We start from the raw sequence: 24,171 nt of genomic DNA, 5'->3' as shown, positions 1-24,171 counted from the left end.
ATTGCTGGTCAGGATGATATTTTGAAATCGCAGTTTCTCGCCGGTTTAACCGATGAAAGCATGATCAAACATGTTACCATGCAACAGCCTGATAATTTTGAAAGTGCTTTGTCTCTTGCAACACTGTATTACTCTGTGGATACTAACCACTCTGAGAGGAAAGACGTTTCCAAACCGCGTATTGCGGCAGTGAAACAGAGTAATCCTGGTAATGCAGCTAACCAGCAAAACGACTTATCTTTCGAAGGCAGTATTGGCGAGCGCATTTTAGCAAAACTGGATGAGATACTAGGACATGTGGCGCCGCGCTCCAACAACAATCGCAACTTTGCTGGTACACCACGCAACCCGTGTCCTCGATGTGGTAAACATGGTCATTGGGGTAGGGATTGCAAGGCATGTTTTAATTGCAAGCAGACTGGTCATCTTAAACGGGATTGTCCACATCTCCAGAATCCTGTTGACCCTGCAACATCTGCTTCTTCTTTGACTGCAAATTTAAACGACACTCAGCGGACTTGAGGTCCTCAGTGTCCGCTGAATTATTACTTGATGACGGACCAACAAACCAGAATATAGACCTGAATATTTGTTCCATTCAATATGACAATAGTTGGCATGCGAAGGTACTTGTAAACAATCAACCGTTCAACTTTCTTGTAGATAGTGGTGCCATGACTACTCTTATTGACATTTCCATCTTTGAGGCTATAGGTGGGAAGGAAGCACAATTGGCACCGCTCGAAGAATCTCTTGTTGCAGTGGGAGGGCATGATTTATCACCACTGGGTACATTGGAGGTTGATTTATCGATTGATTCGTTTGTATCACGACGCACTGTGATTGTTGCCAACTTAGGCATGACTAGTGGTATTTTAGGCATGGATTATCTCCGAGAACATGACTGTGTTCTTTACTTATCATCGGGACACATGATGATAGAGGGTCATGAAATCGAACTGTTTACTGAAAAGTCTGTACCGTGTTGCCGTGTAACTGTTCGAGAAGATATTACTATACCGCCATATTCTAAGGTTGTTATCCCTGCACAACTTAGTCGCCCTTGGCCGAAAAGCATTGTGTCTGACGTTGCAGCTCTTGTTGAACCGCTGAATTCTTCTTTCCTTGCTGATGGCGTTCAGCTGATCTCTTCTGTGGTGGATCCTGGAAAGTCCACTGTTCCAATTCTTGCAGTCAACCAGAAAGGCAGACAACTTAAGATCAGGGCTGGATCTTTGCTTGGTATTGCACACCCTAAACTTGTAGCACCGATTCAAGTTGACGAATCCGAAAGGGTTATAGCTTCTGAATTACCAGAACATCTACATGACATGGTCAATTCCGTTGAGGATCTAACCCCGAGTCAACGTTAACAGTTGGTCAACTTGATTTGTGAATTCCATGATGTATTTGTAGGACCAGATGGTGAACTTGGCCGTACTTCAGCAGCAAAGCATAGGATCATCACAACCACACCACAGCCGATTCGGCAGGCTCATCGTCGAATGGGGTGGGCGCGTAGGAAGATAGCCGAAGAAGCTGTTGATAATATGCTGGCTCAGGGTGTCATAGAACCCAGCGATTCCCCATATTCTTCTCCCATTGTCCTAGTTCCCAAAAAGGATGGTTCTACTAGATTTTGTGTGGACTTTAGATTGCTTAATGACGTCACATACAAAGACGCATATCCCTTGCCGCGTATTGAGGATATCATTGAGTCCTTAAACGGAGCACAATGGTTCTCAACTCTTGATCTCGCAAGCGGGTACTGGCAAGTGGAGGTTGACCCTGCAGACCGTGAAAAGACAGCATTCAGCATTCCTGGACGTGGACATTTTCACTTTGTAGTGATGCCATTTGGGTTAGCTAATGCTCCCGCAACATTCGAACGGATGATGGACAATATCCATGGTGATCTCCTGTGAAACGGGTGTTTCAATTTTCTTGATGATGTTTTGGCTCATGGTAGTGATTTCTCAATGGCACTCTCAAATCTTCGGGAAGTTTTTATAAGACTTCGCCGTGCCGGTTTACGCTTGAAGCCCTCAAAATGTAAACTTTTCCGTCGAAGCACCTCTTATCTTGGTTATCTTATTTCATCTGAAGGTGTCTGTTGCGACCCTGGAAATGTTGCGGCTATCGAAGAATGGAAAACTCCCAACACTGTTAGTGATATTCGTAGTTTTCTTGGTACAGCGAGCTACTACCGGAAGTTTGTTCAGGATTATTCAACAATTGCTGGACCTCTTATTCGATTGACCAGGAAGAATATTCCATTTGTATGGAGTAATGAATGTCAAAAGGCTTTTGAGACGTTGAAACATTGTCTGACATCAGCTCCAATTCTTAGCTTTCCTAGAACAGTCGGCGAGTTTGTATTGGATACTGATGCCAGTGGTTTTGGAATTGGTGCGGTGTTATCTCAAGTACAGGACGAGCATGATTGGTACTTTCTTATGCCAGTAAGACTATGTCCAAGTCTCAACGTAGATACTGTGCTACACACCGGGAACTATTAGCTGTGGTGTGGGCTGTTCGTCACTTCAGTCATTTTCTTCTCGGGAGACCGTTCAGAATTCGCACAGATCATGCTGCTCTGAAATGGTTGATCAATTTTCGTAAACCTCAAGGAATGTTAGCAAGATGGATATTAACACTTGGCGCTTATGACTTTAAGATTGAACACAGACCTGGCGTGAAACATGGCAATGCTGATGGATTGTCACGCCAAGTTCGCAAATGCAAACGAGAAGATTGTTCTGATTGTGGTACCAATGGTGATGTGGCTGTGAGCAATGTTATTGTAAGTGCAATATCAAAACAGCCCGGTCAATCATCGTCAGACGGTTCCGATTGTAATTGGCTAGATACCTACACAGATGAGCAAATTAAATCTTGGCAAAGTGAAGATCCAGATATTTCTGCTGTTTTGAAATGGAAACAACTTTCTGCTCAGAAACCTGATATTCAAGAATACATGCCTGAATCAACAGTGACCAAACGTTTAATGTCGCAGTGGGACTTGATTTTTGTAGATAATGGACTTCTCTATCGTCGTTGGATTCCTGATTGTAAATCGGAGGAATCGCATATCCAATTGATTGTTCCATCAAATTTGAGGCAGGATTTGTTTCATAAGCTCCATTCTTTGCGCACTGCAGGTCATCTTGGTGCCAATCGAACTTTCAAGAGTATAAGGCGCAGATTTTATTGGCCTGGTTTCAAAAGGGACATTCTCAAATGGTGCAAATTTTGCAAGTCTTGTGCTTCGACCAAGATGCTTTACGGAAGAAGACGGGGAGATTTGAAACAACTTATATCTGGAGCTCCTATGGAAAGGATCGCCATTGATTTTCTTGGACCATTGCCTGTAACTGAAAATGGAAATGAACACATTTTGGTTTTGTCGGACTATTTCTCTAAATGGGTGGAATGTTTTGCTTTACCAAATCAGCGAGCTGACACCACTGCTGATGCATTGGTTACTCAATTCTTTTCGAGATTTGGGGTACCAAGAATTCTCCACTCAGATCAAGGAAGAGACTTTGAATCAAAATTATTTTCAGAAATGTGTCAATTGTACGGGATTCAAAAGACTCGAACAACTCCATATCATCCTCGTTCAGATGGACAAGTTGAACGTTTCAACAGGACTATACAACAAATGTTGAAAGCTTTTGTAAATGAGAATCGAAATGATTGGGACGATCATCTCCCATACCTTTGCATGGCATATCGCTCCACTGTACATGATAGTACAGGATATTCACCGAACAAGTTAATGCTTGGACGAGAAATCGAGATGCCTGTTGATGTAATGTTTGGCAAACCAGAGTCATCTACTCATCCTTGTTACACTGAATTTGTCGAATGGTGTTCCTGTGCAACTGAAAAAGCTTTTCTTCATGCTAGGCAACATCTAAATGCTGCTGCAACCAGACAAAAGCGAAATTTTGATCTGGGTGTTAAACCACTTACTTTCCAGAGAGATGAATTGGTGTGGTATTATTATCCACCAAAGCATCGCAAGTTGAGTATTCCTTGGATTGGACCTTATCGAATTGTGGACTGTTTACCTAATCACTTGTATAGGATTCAGAAGAATTCGGGAACACGTTCTCGAATTGTACACGTTGACAAGTTAAGACCTTACCTTCATGAAGATGAAGAAGACAATGACATTGACTTAACTGAATTTGACATTTTACCTGATGTGGAACCTATTATGGAAAATGATGAGCAGGCTGCTCATGATATTTTTGTAGAATTACCTTTCTCTTCAAGGCCAGACACTGTACCGGAAGAGGTTACAGTTGATGCGAACTCTGATAATGGCCAACGTACTAGGCGAAGGCCTAGATATTTGGATGATTACATTTGATTCGACTGTGATAGTGCTTTAGAAATTTCGTTTGAGTGTACAGTTCTTTACAATTTCTTCATATTTTTATGGATCTGAAAAAGGGGGGAGTAATGAGACGACCACGTCTATAACCCTGTTTTATTCTGTTCGCCCATATTTATTCTTACCACTTGAGTCACTAGTGAGCAGCTGTGTAACTTTCTCTTTCAGCTGGTTTGTCAGACTGCGGCAGTGTATTTCTCTGTGTATTAGGTTATTGTTATAGCGTTTTATTGCCGTTAATTTGTGTAATTATTGTTGTAAAATGATATTAGTAATACAGGTTTACTGTTTCTCTAGTTTGGCATAGCTCTGTTCACTAGTTAGCTTGTATTTAACGTTTCCGTAACTAGTCTATTTTCGCAGTTTATTTCCTGTGTGATTTCCATATTTCTATGCGTATTTCCATGTATATTACCTGTTTGTCGATAAGATAGGATTTGTGTTGTATCTTTAGTGTCATACTAGTTATTCTTATGTATATCTGGGTGTGTTTTACCCGGTTTTTAGTATCCCATTATAAGTAAATAGTTCATGACTGTGACGTCATAGACCAATTCCGTATCTTGTGTTACGTATGTATCCTACGGTATTTGTACTGTGTTTTTATTTGTTTATTGTATTTCTGATTGTAGTATTTGGTTGTATTAAGTTCTCACAGGTGTATAATTAATCTAGTTAGTTAACTTAGTTACTCTGCTGTATTTGGAACCGCAAGAAGATTACTTTGTGATCGACATCTATAGCAATTACAACGTCCAAGAAGCTGGCAGAAAGAACCTGAGTGGTGATATCAATTTTGGTACGCCACAGTCCATAATCATAGGGCATTTCAGACTGTGATATATCAAAATTTAGTGTAGATATAGTCTAGTACTGGTATGCAAAAACTGCTGGACTGTAGTGCATGCAATGAGCATATATACGATCACTCAGTACATCAGATAAAATGCATTATGTATTCAATGTATTAGTTAGTATTTAGTGGTATTTTTACACTCATGCTGTTCCAAATATGATTTTCCTCCTCATTTTAGATACTGTACTACAAAAGAAAACGGCAATGTTCCACCAATCAGACCTAACGCAGGCTCTAATCCCTGCTGCTATCAGGGCTATAAAATGGATTAAACAAAAAGTCTTGAAGCGTAAAGGTATATGAGAATCATAATAGTTGCAAACAGCTTAGGTGAGCTATTCATATTGAAATACTTTAGCACTTTTATGCAATTGGAACTGCCCATCAAACTCATGTTGGAGACTTCATTAAGGTTTTCAATTCATTTTTTTCTTAACTATGAAGATCTTTTGAGGTTGACGAGGCATTAATAAATAAAGCTGAGGAATTTGTTTGTTACTGTATGAAGAGGATATGAAGAATGTAAATGATACCAGGGCACGTCTATTTAACACTGGCAAACATAAGGATTATACTCTCCCATCCAACAATGATTCACTGAAGAAGCATGTGGCTCTCAAATCAGTTCTTGAGTTGGCAAACTGCAAGTGTAAGAAAAATAGTCAAAATAATTTATGCAAGTGTGCCAAAATCAACTTAAATTGCACAGATTTTTGTTTTTGTATTGCCTGCAAAAATCACAGTACACTTATAGAGAAAAAGTCGATTTTCGAGATAGTGGATTTCGAAAACAATTCAGAAGAAAGTGAATTAGATATTGCAGTTGATTTAATAAGTATCATTTATTTTTTTCGGACATTTGTTAGTGTCGTAGCCCTGTTTCTAGAAATAATATTGCCTTTGTTCAAATACATAACCACATAAACTAAAAAAAGACTAATTGTAATATTTCTGTTCACTATGTTATGTAGATATTGTACATTAATTTAATTTTCTTGACTTTTCCGGTGAATTTCTAAGTGAGAAATAACTGATTTATTTGTGTTTTCGTGCTCACGAAGTTAATTTGTGACTTCATTGCTTAAAAAATAAATACATTTGATAGCTTCTATAAAATGGATGTAGCTTTTTATGCCGTTCTTGTTGCAAACTGCTTGTGGTTATTACATAAAATTTATTCGCTAATGTGAATCAGCGTTGTTGGTGTCGCTGCTTGAAGACCTTTCGAGGTCACTCGCGACTCCTGCTACACAATTAAAGTATTTTTTTGTTGTTGGCTACATGTATGCCATATTTTTCGTAATCTACCTAATAAATTATGATTGACTGGGGAAGTCTGATTTTGGTCAGTCAAAACATTACAGGAATACATTTGTGTTAGCGTGCTGTAGGGCTCTCGAATTGCATAGTTCTTATGTATGTGTTGTAAATCTATGGTTATTGAATTTCCGGGAACCTCTTATATTTCGCATCAGAATTGTGGAACAAGCTGTAATGCGTTCAGTATGTTCATTTTCACACAAAACTGAAGAATTTATTTAGTTACCAGATGTGCGCTACGAAACTCATTTTCTGGGCGTTTTCAAGGCTTCGTCTCACGGCCCATATCCGTGGTAAGGATCTACAAGTGTTTAATAACTTACTTATACTTTAACAACGTCTTAGCATACCTTAACTAATAATAACTAAACAGGGCCATGGAAATGCTGCCCAACTCAACGCAAGATCGAGCAGTAATAACTAAGATTCATCTGTTCGCTAACAGCTGATTCGATTCAATTGTTACGTCATGCAGAAGTCATTGTTCATTGCCAAAAATAAAATTATAAAATTGTTCAATCCATCACGGGGGAGAGTAAGATGCTCTTCGTTGTTTTATATCATCGTCGGGTGGCCTAACATGTTGGATTGGTAAATTAATGAAAGTTTTCAAACATCAAAGTGATTGTCAATCGCCGCAGTGCTTTGGCGTGGGATATTCAGACCTTGTTTATAAAGAAACATTCAAAGCGATAGAAGCCCATATCTGAATGTCTTTCCCATCCATTGTTTCAACAACTTTCCAGGAGTTAACAGCTGGATCATATTCTTCTATTGTGTTCTTGGAAACATGCCTGCAATAAATAACGACGCAATCAAATTATTAAATAGGAAACCCAAAATTAGTATAATAGAGTTATACATTAGTTGAATTTTACTTATTTTATTCCTTTCTATCAAAACGACAAAAGTACAAATGATGGCTAAGTAGCGATAGGATAGATACACCTTGGACATGGAAATCACCCAATTTGGGTTGCGATTAATCATGCTAGAGCTAGACTTAAAGAATCTAATTTTCCAGACATGGCAGATTTGAACTACCGAATGAATGGTTGCTTATTCAGAGTCTAAATTACTAATATACAAAATAAGTTGTTTTCAGTTTTGGACTAAACAACATGTTGATTGAATAATAGATACGTGCAATAAATAGCTTAGTTTATAAATCAAGTTCCAACTCACCCTCCAACAGCAAATATCTTTCCTTCAATAACACAGGCTTTAAAATATCCCCTTGGATTGTTTAATCTGGCAACAGTGGCCCATGTTTCGGCAACTGTATCGAAGCATTCCACAATATTCGAGTAAAAAAATGCCGCCGTGTCCGCCTGAAAAATGAGATATCTCAAACTATCATTCGAATTATAATTGGAAAATTTATTTGATTTTGTTTCTTGGATTTCAGCCACGTGAGTTTATGTCAATATTGCTTGAAAAAATTATGTAACACTTTATTGGGTCTGTTAAATAATATCGACCCGAAGACATATGTATCGGTGATGTGTACGTATGGCCAGTAAGATGAAATTTTGCACACATCCGCGAGGCTGATTTATGAAACCTATTCGCAGTGTATCATTTACGCAGAATATATTTGAAAATAATTTCTTACCCATGTCATAAGTCTTCCCATCAAGTTCAACTGCTTCTGCACCATTTCTTGCAGTCGGCATTGAAGGAAGTTTCGTCCATGTTGAATCTGACGGATTGATTTATTGTATTTGATAGATATTTACCGTTGTAACTTCCAATACAGTAAATGAAGCCTGAATAGAATGATATGAAGATTTTGTGAACTTAGATTTTTAGGTTGGCAATCGTCATGTAACCATAAATTCTTCCACAAAATTAATGTACAATGCAGATGGAGAGCTGTTTTATAGAATTAAACTTTTTTAAGTCGACATTTTCTATTCAACTTAACTTTTCTGCCCACACGTATGCAACTGGAGAACATGCACCAACTGAATTCCTATTTTTTTCCCTCTTGAATCTTGTTTTGCCTCATAAGCCACCGACAAAGAGAATTTATTCTTTGTAAATTATACCAACTCCTTAGAACCATGTCCAAGTACTCTCTAGTATTGAGATAATTTTCCATTTCCAATACGTATAATTTACCATTTTCGAATGTAGCATCTAATTTCTACAGTTTTTCATTATTAATTATTTTTTACGTCATTCCGAGACAACCAAATTGCTCTAAATTTACAAATAAAATTATTCTGAATTATTCCGGAAATAAAGAATTCAGAATATCAAATACAGTTAATTCTGATTCAATTCCAGTCGTATATGTCTTGGCAATTTCTAATAAAATCAAAAACAGCTCAGATATTATTTTCAAAATTGTATATTGGTATAGATTCCTGTTACATATGCTCTGTCACTAGTACAGCCAATTCTACATTAAGGTGTTTATTCACACCAAGATAGCGAAAATATTGATATATTGAAAATCTGCTGTTTTGATAAAGCACATAGGATGAGTAAATCAATGAAAGTTCCATCAATAAAGTTTATCAAAATCAATTAATAAAGAAACATTGGAATGATGAAAAACCATTATATATAGTAATTACTAAGTTAAAACAAACAATAAATTCTAGATAAAAGAGTCTCAACAATGGAATCCTTTACTTAAGTCTTAATATCGACCTGAATTGTTTGATCTGTGAAATGATATTTACAATTTAAAATCACACCAAGATATCGAAAATATTGATATATTAAAAATCTGCTGTTTTGATAAAGCACATAGGATGAGTAAATCAATGAAAGTTCCATCAATAAAGTGATTGTTAATCATAGCAGTTTAAAAGGGTTGAGGGTTGAAGTATTGACGTTGGATATTCAGTCATTGTTTATAAAGGAACATTCAAAGCGATGGAAGCCAATCTCACAATGTCTTTTCCATCCATTGTTTCAACAACTTTCCAGGAGTTCACAGCGGGATCATATTCTTCTATTGTGTTCTTGGAATTATTCCTGCAGAGAATAACGACGCAATTCAAGTATTGAATGGTAAATACAAGCATTGATATATTTATGTAGTTATACATTGGTTGAATTTTACTTATTTTATTACTTTCTTTCGAAATGACGAACGCATAAATGATCGTCAAAGTAGCCATAGGACACGCATAGGATTTCTGTTTTACACAGTTATATCTGGATATGGAAATCACACAATCCGGGTTGCGAGTAATCATGCTAGACTCGAAGAATCGAATTTTCCAGCCATAGCAGATTTGTAACATCGAATGGTTGCTTATTCAGAGTTTAAATTACTAATACACAGAATAAGTTTTTGTCATTCTTGGTCCATGCAACATGTTGTTATATTAGTCATAGATACATGTAATAAATATCTTAGTTCGTGAATCAAGTTCCAACTCACCCTCCAACAGCAAATATCTTTCCTTCAACAACACAGGCTTTGAAATAATATCTCGAATTATTTAATCTGGCAACAGTGGTCCATATTTCAGCAACTGTATCAAAGCATTCCACAACGTTCGAGTAGTTATGGTAGCATCCACCTTGTAAAACAATAGAAGCGATGAAATTATTTGATTGTTTTATTAGGGGCGATTTGCAACATAATGACTCGACGCAAGTCAATTCGTGAGCTTATGTTGATATAAAATGCTGTGTACAATCAACTTCTAACTGTTAACTGAAAAATAATTCTGGACTTGAGAAATTCATATTACATTTTAAATACTGCACATTTCAAATTTGTTGCGAGTAATTTGCAGTTATTTTGTATTCGAAGTGAGTTGAAAAAGAAATTGAAATTTATGAAGCAATGGCTAAATCTATGTAATATTAACCCGATGTTACGGCATTAAGACAGCTTATGCTACAATGGAGGTGGAAAGTTAATGGTCAATTTGCAGAAGATCCGAACACCTGAAAAACTACTTATCGTTGGCACCTGGCTGGAAAGGGATGTACAAAATAATTATTTTCTAGAGAGTAAATTCTCACCCATGACATAAATCTTCCCATCAAGTTTAACTGCAGCTGCACCATATCTTGCAGTCGGCATTGAAGGAAGTGTCGTCCATGTTGAATCTGACGGATTGAATTTCATTGCGTGAGATATACACCCACCACTGAACCCCCCTATACAGTAAATGAAACCTGAATAAGGTAAGAAAATAAATGTTATTTGCAAATGTAGCATCCATGTTCTACAGTTTTCACAAATGAAAGTTTTTTACGTTATTCCAAGACAACCAAATTGTTATAAATTTAAAATTGAAATTAATCCAAATAATTCCCGGAATAAAGAATTCAAATTATTAAATAGATATAATTTTGAATCATTTCCAATCTAATATGTTTTGAAAATTTTTAATTGAATAAAAAACAGCTCCGTCATTATTTTAAAATGTCTTAGTAGGTATAGATTCTTGTCACATATGCCCTGTCTCCAAAACAGCCAATTTTACATTAAGGCGTCTATGAAGCAGTTCAAGCACTTGCTTTGCTGCTTTAGTTCGCTGTCATTACAAAAATTACTACCCAGCGTGTTTACTGTAGATTATATGACTACACAGTGTATATTTTGCAGTATAACTTCATTTTTCATCAAACATACCTCCTGCAGCAGCTATTGATGCCAAACATCCGTCCACAGGTTTATCAGTGACATGAGACCAAGTTACATCAAATTTCTCAACTGCTTTACTGTTGCTGCCAGAATCATCAAATGCATAGATTGAACCTGGTTGATGGAATATAAATGAATCGATTCAAATGTAGAAATAAAGAATCACAGAATCAGCATCGGGAATGTAACATCATGCCACTAAAAGTAGCTCACTGGTAGTTTCGAGTTTTTTTCGTTGCTTCTACAAAGTTATAAACACTATTGAATCACAGATAATATGACTACTGACTTAGTTGACACATATCCAAGTCAACATAATATCTAGCACTTGAAGTATTAACGCCAAATACTCGCATAGGACAAAGGACTTTTCGGTGTTATGATTTCAAAATAAAATTCTGACTAATTTATTATATATTTGGCTTATTCGGATGAGAATATATGGTGCCACATGGGTCGAACAAGGATTAGATAATTATGGGTGAAAGATCATTGTGCAGCGCATGTAAAACTCAAATATCTCAGGTAAAATCTGGACTGAACAAATATAAGAACAACAATTCATATTTGTTTTCAATTTCTCACTGCGCTTGATCAATACTACAGAGCAAATATGATTCAAAATAACGTATGCTGAAGTAATGGTGACATTTCGGTTATAAAACCAATCATGTGAAATTTGAATATTACAATCTAAAATACGATCCCGGATTCACCTTTAAACTTGCTTCTGTCATACCAACCTTCAAATGCAACAGCAGCCACACGTCTCTTTGTCAATCTCCGATCTGCCAGTCTTACCCATGTAGCTTTGGTATCAGTAAAATTCAGTTGATAATTGGTTCCATCATCCACAAGTACATATGTGAAGTTACCAAGTACTACAGCAGTGAAGTCTTTACCAAGAAATTCCTCAATGATGCCCTGTTGAGAAACATTGCAAATAAATTTATACGATAAAACCATGGCACCGCATAACATTTTTATTTTTGTATTAACCAACTTGGATTGGAAATTAATGACTGCGTACACAACATAACTAGTCATTGGGATTCAGAGTAAAAACATTTAAAATGGGCAACATAAGTCAAAAAAATTCTCAAGAATAGCTTGCATGCATTAAAGTTTTTGTGGTCAAAATTTTGACAATTTATTTATTGCATGTGATGAAGTTGTTCCATACTACATACAATACTACTTATAAAGACTACTTACAAAACATTCAGAAGACACTTCAAGCAATACCTATATTTGGTTGAAATTTTCTTTCCTTTATTTCTAAAAAAACTCGAAAAAAAAATTCTTTCAAACTAACAAGAGTATTTGGAGTTAGTCAGGTATCAGTTACAACATAGATTTCAATTTGTAAATAAATAAATGATTGAAATTTGAATAACACAATAATAAATAATGAACAATAAACCAATAACAGTGTCAAACCTCCAGTTCTATCCAGGTTTCTATCTTTGGATTAAATGTTTGAATTGATTTAGATTTTATATCAAAAACAGCAATTGCTGAAAAATAATGAAGAATTGTAAACATGGATTGGGAAGAATGGAAAGTAAATGAGACCATCAACCAATAGAATTGCTTATATAAACGAATGATGTAAACCGGGGGTGCACAACCTGCGGCGATTGGAGATGAAAAGTGCGCCCGTGGTGGTATGTGTTTAAGCTGCAAAATAAACACAAGACAAAAATATTTACAACGCCATTAGTTACCCGTACTTCTATTAGTTATTTGCGGTGTCGTTGACGTACCCTCTCATGCTCATCTTGTCGGATGTCACAAAAATGTATTAAATTAATAAGGGAATTTACGTTCGAAGGTTGGTGTTGGCCCCTGGATGTTGTGACAAATCAAAGCAGTGATTGGAAAATAGATTATCGGTATCATAAAGCGTAATGCTTGTAAATATCACTTCATACAAGCAGCAACTGATTCAACGACTTATAAAGAAGTTACTGTTGTTTGGAATGACCGAAATCTTTTCAGTTCGGCATTGTCTAACTATTTTTCCAAAAATATGTATAATAGTATGATTAGTATTAACGGAGAAATGTAACACTGAGGTGTCACTGGCAGGTCGGGTCATGCAATGACGTCTGGTCGGGATGTTTATTTAACATGAAACACGGATGCGATAGACAAATATAAGTTCAAGTTTCCGATGCTTGCTAAACAACAATGGCGTATGGGATGGGGATAATCAGCTTATTTGAATGGTCGCATAAAAATATCTACGATAGCAAAAAATAAGCCACGTTTTCTGCCTTAAAGTCATTTCCAATGAAGGGGGGTATCAATTCTGAGTGCTTCACATTGTATATCAAAACTATTTGATATATTGAATTCGTTGACATATTGTATCATAAAACACTCTTTTGGCGGCCGTAGTCTTTTACAATGACATAATGCGGCCGTCTGTAGAAAAAAGGTTGTGCACCCCTGATGTAAAAGAAGTTGAACCAAACACAGATTTTTATTTGATACGGTTTGTATTTTCCAAATAAACTAATCAAGTAACACATAGTTCATGTTATAAGGTCATGAAATCATGTCACTAACTTACGGCAAATAAAACTGATATTTTGTTTCCTATAACCTTACCGTTAATCGGCTTGGCAGCATCTGAAAAAGTGAGAAACATTTTTAATTTAATTATAAATCAATGACTTGTGACGAAAACTGAATTAGGCAAAAGTTTGCTTATCCAGTTAGTGACGTTATCAAAACCAATCTATATACGTACTTCTGATGTCAATATCTTCAGCTGTAACTTGTGATCCAGCGCTTAAGATATTCTGAAGTGCTTCATGGTATCGTGCAGAATCAAAGACCAGAGGCTGAAATATAGAATAAAGTCAACTCATTGAGTGTAATATTCACTTAGCCACAAGGATGAAATGAAGTACTAAATCATGGTGTTCACTGTGAATTAAATCTAAACAAGACACAAAACTGAACAACAGGGTCACGAACGTTGTCATTTTCTGTACTGTGGCAACGTATGATAGGTCGGGACTTACATATGTATTCCAGGGGAGAGGAAGCCGATAAGACGGCTTAACCCTATCGCGAACCACGGCCTCTCGTCCGGTTACCATTCCAAGTCAGGTATGAGATTAGTTAGTTATTTGTTTTTTTTCGGAGGCATGGATTTGATGGTCGAGGAAGCCGTAACCGACCAGTGGTTACGTGAACTATCCAACGGCGTCCCGCAATCCTCTCGCACATAACCATCCTTGCATGATATTCGAACCTGCGAACCCACGCAGAGTAATCAGAGGTGCGGTGGCAGCGTACTACTAATGCTCAGCACGATGAATCACACTGCCGCGGCAACGTTCAAATTATGAAAAACATGACAAAATTAGCAATGCTCTGTTGCCCATATAACTATCCTTGATGACAAACAATTATCCCCAACCTCTTTCTCCACCAAAAACTTTTGATATTTCTTCGATATCTTTGCCAAATCCAGATTTCCAAATAATTCTTCAAACGTCGATGCCCGAGTCTTTAAATCAAAGTTGGTCCAAATAATCAAAGCTTTACACTTGACAGCTTCAGTTGCCTACAATTGAAAATAATCCTAAATATTAATGTGTAGGAATTTGAGTTCCTTCAAACAGATTTTAACGCTTCCACTTTGTTATGATTAAAAATATCATCTGAAAGTAAGGACTAATGTTGTATTTCTACTGAAGTGAATATTAAAATGTATTTTTTAATATAACTTTAAATCCCATACATTGATTGATTTTGATCCAATAAGAAAGGAAACATAAGCTTCATTCAAATGTTTGAAATCGTCCTCACATACAATTGCTTGAAAATTTCTCGAAGCATATTTGTTGCAACTTTCAACTAAACTGGCGCAGTTGAAAGTGTTAGCGATCATCTTTGTTGAATAGAACGATTGGGGACTCAGTTCTTTCTCAAATGATATTGCAATTTTGTCGCACAAGTCTAAATATAGTTTTCAAGTAAGCTTATACATAAAGCAGAAAATAGCGATTTTTATTTATTTATATTAGTTAAAATTATGATCCAAACTGTGTCGCGCGTAACCTGAATTGAAACGTAAACCTTGATAAATTGAAGACTTGTGAACCGTTAAACAGATGATGTAAACACGCTATAGTATGTCTTGTTACTTTAATCTATAACTCATATTTGACATGAAGATTATTCTGTTATTGTAAAATGGGCGTTGGTAATTTAAAATTGCTGTCTATTATCAAAGTGACGCTGATAATGCTCACTTCGCTCAGAATTCATCAAGTTGTAATGCACATTTAATTGGGTATACGATCTATGCCAACTCCAAAAAAATAAACACAACCCATCTACCTTGTAACTGGAGCATATGAGCGGTATGCATTAGTTGTTCGCGATTAGCAGTTGGAACATGACCGGTGTAAATATAATCGATGCATGTTTTCAGATTTGAGTATTGAACATGTTTCATCACCACAACGCCACTGCTGCTCTCAACATTCTGAAATATATCAGAATACATTCGGTTTGTTCTGTTCAATATACATTCTACTCATCATAAACGGATGTACGTTAACAATGGTTTATTATTGCAGTCTTGTGGCACTGTTGATGCAGTTGAGATAGAATATTTTGGCATACGATAGATACAGGGTGTCTCAAAAGTAAGTATACACTTTTAAATTCTGATTTGCTATTCAGGTACTCATCATAGAGCGCTCATTTCTTCAGCAAACATAGTATGGATGAGTAGTAAAATTTAGGTATTGTTTGCATTTTTCAACAACCCAGAGAATGACATGGAGATTGACTTAAGATATAATGTGCAAAATTGCTGTTTGGCAAAAAAGCATATAAATCAGTATGGCAAACTCAGTGCCTTTTAACAGAGAATTTAGAATTAATTCGCCTCTGAATGCTTTCATCAGAGTGTCCGCGCCTTGGTCTTCCTGATTTTTTTACAGATCCGGTTTCCATGACTTTTCGATGAATTACATAAATTGTTCGTCGTGTAGTAGCCGAATTAATTCCAAATTACCAAAAAGCAATTTATTACCAATTTCTTGAGTTAATCTGCTTATCATTCTGCGGGTTGTTTAAAAATGCAAACAACACTTAAATTTTACTGCTTATCCATACTATGTTTCCTGATAAGCAAATCAAAATTGAAAGTGTATACTTACTTTTGAGACACCCTGTATCTATCTTATGCCAAAATAACTCACTTCATGAGACAACATTGCCCGAAAGTAATCTGATCCTGCTGACAGAACATTCCTGTGTGTAAGTATTTCTTTACCATCAACCATAATTGTGAAGTCACTATGCTCTTTGCTTTCTCTTTGTCTGAAATTTCAAAACAGTGTACAACGTACAATGTTCATTTCCAAAACATTGATGTATATAAATTTTCGTTTTAACCTCAAACAAGAGAGAAGTAAATGACGGACAGCATCAAAATCAAAACATTGAATTCAAAAATAAAGCAATATATATTATCATTAGAGTCGTCAAATTCTCTGTTTTTAGATACATTACTCTTTCGAAGATTATTTTTTTCAAGGTGGATTCAGTACTTTGAGAAATAACCATAGATTATTAGAAAGTGGAAATTTTGGAAAAAACAGCACAAACGTAGATTATCAAACACTGTGAATCGGACGGCAAATTCAACAACTCTATATGATATTTTATTTCTCAATTTTTATAGAAACACCCAGTTGCCATAATTATACGAATTTTGTATTATCTCCAATTATTGAGTTGGAGTATTACTATCTTGTTTAATATTTGATACTCTCCCGTAATTGCCTAAATGACTAAATTGATTGTATCTGTGTTTATCTCACGGAACAAAACTCTTTTATTGGTCAAAACTTATCCATACCCAATCTAATAATAATTAACACAAACAAAAAAGGATTAGGCAATAGCAAATTGTTACCTATAATTGGAGTTTAATTTTAATTCATGAACACTTATATAAGACACATAGAACACTTTATATCAGTGTATCACTATTAGCGTACTTTTTTGCAAAAACTGTGAGACTGCGACATCGCCTTTTTCCGTTTTTGGAGTGAAATAATTTAAATTTACCAAATTGTTGTAGTTTCAAAGTTGACAAATAAACTTGGTGCGAGTAATTTTGTAACCTAATTTGACATTACATAATGGTATTAGTGAAGATATTAAGTGTAAAGATTTCATGTTAACTGCAAAATTCTAATGTGATATTTTATACAACCATTCGGATTCCACTCCTGCAAAAATATTAGAAAGCGTTTCTAAGATCGAGAGTGTACCACAGTCTATGATTTTCTGGTGCAAATATATGACTGAAAAATATATAAATTGGAGCAGAAGTTTATCAGGTCCACTGTTTCTTGCTATTCAGAGTGTTTTGATGCCAGACACATAGTTCGGTGATGAAATTTCGGTCATTATTTGATATTTATGGTTTCCTAATAAAGATTTGCTATTGTCGCAGTGGCCCAAAATTATATCACAGAACGATATTTATTCGTCAGAGACAAAAACCCTCCATTATAACTGAAGCAGATTTAGCGAAAAAAACATTTGATTTCATTAACATTGAAATACACAAATAAAGTTTTACATTTAATGGAAATCTAACCGATGCTACATGTGAGATTTATGCCGGTGAACGATTATATCGCGACTGAATGTCTGACATTTCCAGGATTTTATCGTACATGCGAGCGCATAATAAATAATTTCTTTCGGAAAAGGATTGATATTTTCCGACATACTCAAAATTAGATGGGAACCACTAACATATTATTTACCGGTATTCATGTTGTTTCGATATTGATATTATTTCGTGTAAGTTCACAGAACTTATTTGTGTCATCGTTGCTAGTAGTAACGCCGGGAATGGGAACGCCGCAAGTGACATCGGAATGCAAATATTTCATCCTGGGTCTGCAGCATTCCAGAGAGAGAGCTACAACATTCGTTTTCTTATCTCGGTATGTACCTGATACTTGACTAATTCAAGAAACAATGAAAATAAAGCAAGGCAATTTGAGGGGGACTTCGACTATGTAATGACTACTGATATTGATTTCTTTAATCTTTTACGTTCGAAAACGTCATTTTAATTTGTTTTTGTTCCATAATAACTTTTAAATTAGGAGCATGCATGACATGGCTGATAGCAAGCCATCAGGCATTGCGAGATTGTGACAAAGATTTCGCATGAAATGAATGTGAGAAAAAAAATAAGGAAAAACTGCTATGGGAGTGGTCGAGAGACTTTTTACACTGTGTGTGCTTTTCTGTTATATTTCAATATGATTCGAATAATTTGCATCTCTATGGGACAGCCCTAGTTATAATATATTCAATGGGCACAACCAGGGTTGTCCAAAACGAATCGAATATTCGAATACCTTTTCGGCCGATTTTTGAATAATAGTAATAGTGAGTTTTCGCCATAAACGAGGCAATTCGTTTTAGAGGGATATCTTTTAAACGATATTCCTCACTTTGTGACGTATTGGAATGGCTGTGAAATAGTATCAGCACTTTGATTGCTTATCTTCTGTGCGAGTGCACCTGATATTATTGTGACACATTTGCACGGTTTCGTGATTTGCACTGTCGCCATTCCCTTCCAAGGCTTATAATTTACGCATTCATTGATTTGCACTGTCGCCCTTCCCTTCCAAGGCTTATAATTTACGCATTCATTGATTTGCACTGTCGTCATTCCCTTCCAAGGCTTATAATTTACAGCTTCATTTTCATTAAGTCACACGTCTCGCATAGATCTAACCATACGAGGTGTGGCTAAAAAGAAACGAGACTGACGTCACAGATTGCGCAACTCGATTAACCATTGGTAATCAACACTTTTACAGTGTGGTGTAATATGTGTTCTTTGTTCAACAGCTTTTTTGACACAATATCGCAATTATTTTTGCTCTTTAGGAGCCATAGGTGAATGTGATTAATTGCTTGTTGAAAAAAAAATTGCCGTGCGAGATCTGATTGAGTTTTTTGGCGATAGGGGGTTCAATTGCAGAATGACGATTGAGCAATGAATTAACATTAAATTTTGTGTCAAACTTGGAAAAACGGTGACTGCGACTTTGAAGAAATTGTGTGATGTTTATGGAGATTCTTCCATGTCCAGAACAAGAGTTTTTGAATGGCACAAGCGATTTGTGGGATGCAGGGAGGATGTGGAGGATGATTCGAAGTCAGGAAGGCCTTGCACTTCCACAACTGATACCAACATCGAAAAGGTATCAGTTGTGAGTTCAGTTGTGAAAGGCAGTTGATTCGCAGCGACCGTCGCTCAACAATTCGCGTCATTGCGAAGTTGGAAAAGACAAAAAAAAACGGTTCGCTCCAGTTTGGTTGACACTTTTGGCTTGTGAAAGGTGAGTGCCAAAATGGTGCCAAGGCTGTTGACTGAGGAGCAGAAAGCTCAACGATTAAATGTTGCCCAGTTGACATGCATTTTTCCAAGTTTGACACAAAATTTAATGTTAACTCTTTGCCCAATCGTCATTCTGCAATTGAACCCCCTATCGCCAAAAAACTCAATCAGATCTTGCACGGCAATTTTTTTTTCAACAAGCAATTAATCACATTCACCTACGACTCCTAAAGAGCAAAAATAATTGCGATATTGTGTCAAAAAAGCTGTTGAACAAAGAACACATATTACACCACACTGTAAAAGTGTTGATTACCAATGGTTAATCGTGTTGCGCAATCTGTGACGTCAGTCTCGTTTCTTTTTAGCCACACCTCGTAGTGGTATATTAAATAAGTTAAATTAAGTGCGAATTAAATAAGTGCGATTTGTTACAAATTACGACACCCGATAAATTGTCGCAAGTCTGAAAAAACGAGTTGATTTATTAGGATAAAAAATTTATATTTTTCACTACTTAATTTTGATAGTTGGAGTATCGAACCTGTACCAGAATGATTTTCTGTTGCGCAAAATATTCAAATCTTTGAACGCTTCCAGCATTTAAAATGCCTTACCATATTAATTTAGTTTTGTTCAATTACCGTAACTAATTGGTTGCCTCGACGAAAATATATAAGCATCACTATGAAAGACCGCGGACATAAATTGTGTGGTAAACTGCCCGATTATAATTAATTTTTGAATCCTATTTTCGTACTTACGAAAAACAATAGCATTACAAGTTACAACTCTAGAATATCGGGGCAATCTGTGGACATAAAATGTATGGTAAACTGCCCAATTATAATTAATTTTGATTCAAATTTTCGTAGTTACGAAAATACACAAGGCATACTACTATCAAATTTCACGACAATCGACGGACATAGAATGTATGGTAGCCAGCTTGTAAATAACAGTTATTCCATTGTTTATTGTATGCAAAGAGAAGCATAAAAGCTATATACATATACTTGAAATTATTTTCGAATGTATTTAAAATAGTGAATTATTCGGTATTGGCCATCCCTGGGCACAACGCTTTTTCGAGTACCTATTCTAAAAAAGTTGAAACGAAAGATCACCTAAACTAACTCAATAAAATTAGCCAGGGCACTTTTTTTTAAAAATCAGCCGGTGCTACATGGAGAACTGCATAATATGCTCACTCATATATGGGTAATCTTCCACTAAACTAACTGGGAAGAGTATAATGAACTAGTAAATGCTGCATACATGTTCCATCCACTTATATTGATTTATAATTTAAAAATTCTAGATGAGATCAATCCACATCCCATTATTGACCCACCACTAAGGTCAGTTAATTTTTTAATCTTAAGTTAGAATAAAGTTATCCTGACTTATTGACCCACCTTTCTATGTTTATCTTATGTTTTTCAACACCTCTGCTAACATAACTTATCCCTATCTTACCTAAGATAAACATAATCAAAGAGATTAGAAAAAGAAAATAGTGGTGGTGCAATAACAGCACAGTACCTAATTTACAAATTATTCGGTCAGGCTTTAAATCATTTCAAGTGATAGAAATTGCCGAACGATACTGGAATAGACTCCAGTCATGAACTGAGAATAACTGACAGTTTGACCAGTAATGCTATCGCAAAGAAGTCAGAATCCTAATACAGTAAATCCATCCCAGAACTCACGAATGAGGGAGGTCAGGCAAAGAAGCAATGGTATTGAAATAAGATTATTCTGACCAGTTACGCTTCAGTGAAAATCTTGTGGATATTGGAAAAAAAAGAATACGACCCACACCTGAAAAGTAGTGGATTGCAACAGTTCTCAACAAATCCCAATGTAGCATTTGATTCGAATTATTACATACACACTATAAATCTGGTTTACAGAATAATCATAGCCTAATCAGAGGATGATAATTCTGCCAATTTTATATGTTTCGCCTTCTGGATAGGACCAGACTATTTTTAAAACAGAATAAAAATGCTGTAGGAGGGCGTGATACTACATTACATAAAGTTATAAAATTACTTAATCAAATTTCATCCAATGATAAAAAGTCAGTAAATTCAACTTAAATTTTATGTACTCAATTGTTAAATACACAGCGATTTAAAAAAATAAATGTTATTTTCAAATTTTAGTAATAAGGATGGATAGATACTTCTAAAATAACTGACTATGTTACTGATTTTGCTAAATATAAATATTTTATCAACAAATTAATTAGTAACACTAAGAATTATTATTCCGTGCCATGATCTGGCATTATTAGACATTCATTATTTGTTTTTTAAATTACTCTGATCTTAATAGTTTTCAGCAATACCATAAGTATTTATTATCTAGGTTTACAGCCCACACTAACTATTATTTGTAGAAACTTGCTTGGCAGAATATTGCTTGTCTATTTCAAGTGTAATAATTATGTCAGCTTAGATGCATATTTCTCATATTAATATTGCATGACATAATGGATATTCTCAGTCTAATGTTAATGCAATATTAACAAAGCAGTAAATTTTACATGAATTTCTATGTACTTACTTGTTTAGTGCCATCATCATTTTTCCACAGTGCTTCAAATCATATGCATCAAGAGTTAAATTCATTGTTTCAGTTCCAGGTGACTAGAAAGATCTAACTGGACTCATCTACCACTATTTCTCGATAAATAATAGTTTAACAGATCTAGATAGATAGATAGATAGATAGTTTATTTCGAAAACTCCATAACAAACCTAAATTTAAAATGGAGAATTCTGGAGGGCAAGCAAAACCTACAAAAAAGTTTAAAACATGAAGTATCTCATGTGCCTGCCCACCAGCACGCACACAAAAACACAAGCCCAATTAAATGAGGCTTGGGCCAAACTTAAAAAACAAAATACACGATAGTAATAAACTTTCGGGCTGTTGTACATTCTTTCAATAATTACGTTGATAATGACCAATACCTACAACCTCATGCAAAGATAACGTGGGGAGTGGAATGTAATAAATTTGCGACGATAGTCATACTCATGAAGCCATGAAAGCTTTAAGAAAAACCAAGCCATGAAAAACTACACTGATTGCTAGATTGGGCATTGCGGAAAAGGTGATAAGTGGTTTAATATACAAACAAACGCAAAACCATGGCGGCAAATTCGGTGTGCGGACACTCATAAAAGCAATTATTAGGAAAAACACTAATCACACGTGAGCAGGTCTGTAGCCTAATTGATACATTGACGTGGCCAACATTGTTAAAACAGTACCGGTATACACACAGAGAGAACAAATCAAAAATATGCCACTAAATGAATGTTTAAAAATGTTACACTGTAAGTTACACTGCAAACTATTTACACATATATAGTTGAATACTCAGTATTCAAGCGGAATTTCTAGAAATAGCAGTATATCATACTCTTTGTCACAAAATAAAATATCTGAATCAATCCCTGTTGTATTCATCTTTCGATTCTGTTATGATGTCCGTATGTTGCCTTTATGCTGCCATGTAATTTCATATTTCGGCCTTTACTTGTTGATATTCCTTAAGTGCTGGTTCATTGTTGTCAATCTAATCTTTCTGCGCCGTTCAAAAATGCAACCGCACCCGACGACTGCCAAACACAAACTTTAAATCCAATCTTTTATCCATAAACTTCTTTAATTCCGGTGGATGGGCCTTGATCATGTTGATATCACGAGATACAAATCTAATAGTAAATACCGAAACACACAGCGTGTAGCATTCTCAGTCCAACAGCATTGATTGATCTTTCATCTAACCAAGTTGAATACGGGTCCGGTATAGTTTAGTACCACATGCACTTCCAGTTGGCCTGGCTCAACAATTTTTGCATATGTCAATCCTAACCCCCGCCTGACTACGTCACCGAAAAATTACGTCATTTCGGCGTCACAGTGACGTAATAAGCCCACCAAAGTATGTGGATGATCATCCAAAACGGAACGGATTGGAAGTACTTGTGGTACTAGGTATACTAGACCCGTTGAATATCGTAAACAATAGCTGTAAAATGCTATCCCAGTTAAATTACTATGAGAAGCAGAAAACCCAGAACTAAAGCACCTACACCGGCCTGGTGAAAACTGCGTAAAATTGGTTAGGTAATTGATGTAATGCATATTTAGACTGACAACCGCAGCTCTTGTTTTACAAGTCAATTATAAGATTCCAGACAACAACAGCAGAATCTGATGTATCGGTACAGGGGATTCCCCGTTTTGCCAAATAGTCGTGGTTATTCATGCATTAAATAATAACAAGTCAACTTTACTCACGATGTCGGGTATTCTGCATTATATCACTGGCCAAAATAAGGTAACTGAAGTTCGTATTCATTTTGGGGGAGTATAAAATGTCTTAATTGTTTATATTATTATAGGGTAACTGTAATATAGTGACCTTTGACCCGTGTCCGTTCATGTCTGAAGGTGACTTCTAAGTTCTGTACTTATCACGTGTACTGTGGGACATTAGCTGTTATGAGTTGGTACTGTGT

General features: G+C 35.8%; 2 protein-coding genes across 4 annotated transcripts; both read right to left on the bottom strand.

Moving 5' to 3' along the window:
* Window positions 1-7,157: 7,157 nt before the first annotated feature.
* Window positions 7,158-8,241, bottom strand: LOC120333333 (uncharacterized). Its single transcript, XM_039400737.2, has 3 exons — window positions 8,197-8,241; window positions 7,767-7,912; window positions 7,158-7,375 (listed from the first exon to the last, which is right to left on the bottom strand). Exons 1-3 carry the CDS (start codon window positions 8,239-8,241, stop codon window positions 7,252-7,254), a joined length of 315 nt encoding a protein of 104 aa, XP_039256671.2. The 3' UTR covers window positions 7,158-7,251.
* A 544-nt stretch (window positions 8,242-8,785) lies between these two features.
* LOC120333323 (kelch-like protein 28) lies at window positions 8,786-23,770 on the bottom strand. Of its 3 annotated transcripts, none has more exons than XM_078119231.1 (14): window positions 23,435-23,770; window positions 22,202-22,345; window positions 16,440-16,560; window positions 15,568-15,715; window positions 14,966-15,183; window positions 14,642-14,788; window positions 13,964-14,057; window positions 13,822-13,842; window positions 12,646-12,722; window positions 11,922-12,129; window positions 11,194-11,319; window positions 10,578-10,733; window positions 9,985-10,126; window positions 8,786-9,572 (listed from the first exon to the last, which is right to left on the bottom strand). In XM_078119231.1, the coding sequence occupies exons 2-14, from the start codon at window positions 22,264-22,266 to the stop codon at window positions 9,449-9,451; spliced, it is 1,647 nt and encodes a 548-aa protein (XP_077975357.1). In that variant the 5' UTR covers window positions 22,267-22,345; window positions 23,435-23,770; the 3' UTR covers window positions 8,786-9,448. The 3 variants fall into 3 exon arrangements, with proteins under 3 accessions (XP_077975357.1, XP_077975359.1, XP_077975358.1); XM_078119233.1 differs by having other exon boundaries at window positions 11,949-12,129; window positions 23,435-23,757; XM_078119232.1 differs by lacking the exon at window positions 23,435-23,770 and having other exon boundaries at window positions 22,202-22,346.
* Window positions 23,771-24,171: the final 401 nt, after the last annotated feature.

Source organism: Styela clava, chromosome 13 (assembly GCF_964204865.1).
Source record: "Styela clava chromosome 13, kaStyClav1.hap1.2, whole genome shotgun sequence".
NCBI classification, from domain to species: Eukaryota; Metazoa; Chordata; class Ascidiacea; order Stolidobranchia; family Styelidae; genus Styela; species Styela clava.
This window is presented reverse-complemented; position numbering and strand designations above follow the sequence as displayed.

What these genes read in the sequence shown, in the direction of transcription:
- LOC120333323 (XM_078119231.1), bottom strand. Translation starts at nt 22,266, where the DNA reads ATGAATTTAACTCTTGATGCATATGATTTGAAGCACTGTGGAAAAATG. An exon ending in AAACCTGGATAGAACTGGAG is followed by an intron (nt 12,130 to 12,645) that starts GTTTGACACTGT and finishes GTTTCTCAACAG; the next exon opens with GGCATCATTGAGGAATTTCT. An exon ending in AAGATATTTGCTGTTGGAGG is followed by an intron (nt 9,573 to 9,984) that starts GTGAGTTGGAAC and finishes TATTCTCTGCAG; the next exon opens with GAATAATTCCAAGAACACAA.
- LOC120333333 (XM_039400737.2), bottom strand. Translation starts at nt 8,241, where the DNA reads ATGGTGCAGAAGCAGTTGAACTTGATGGGAAGACTTATGACATGG. An exon ending in TGGGAAGACTTATGACATGG is followed by an intron (nt 7,913 to 8,196) that starts GTAAGAAATTAT and finishes CTCATTTTTCAG; the next exon opens with GCGGACACGGCGGCATTTTT. An exon ending in AAGATATTTGCTGTTGGAGG is followed by an intron (nt 7,376 to 7,766) that starts GTGAGTTGGAAC and finishes TATTTATTGCAG; the next exon opens with GCATGTTTCCAAGAACACAA.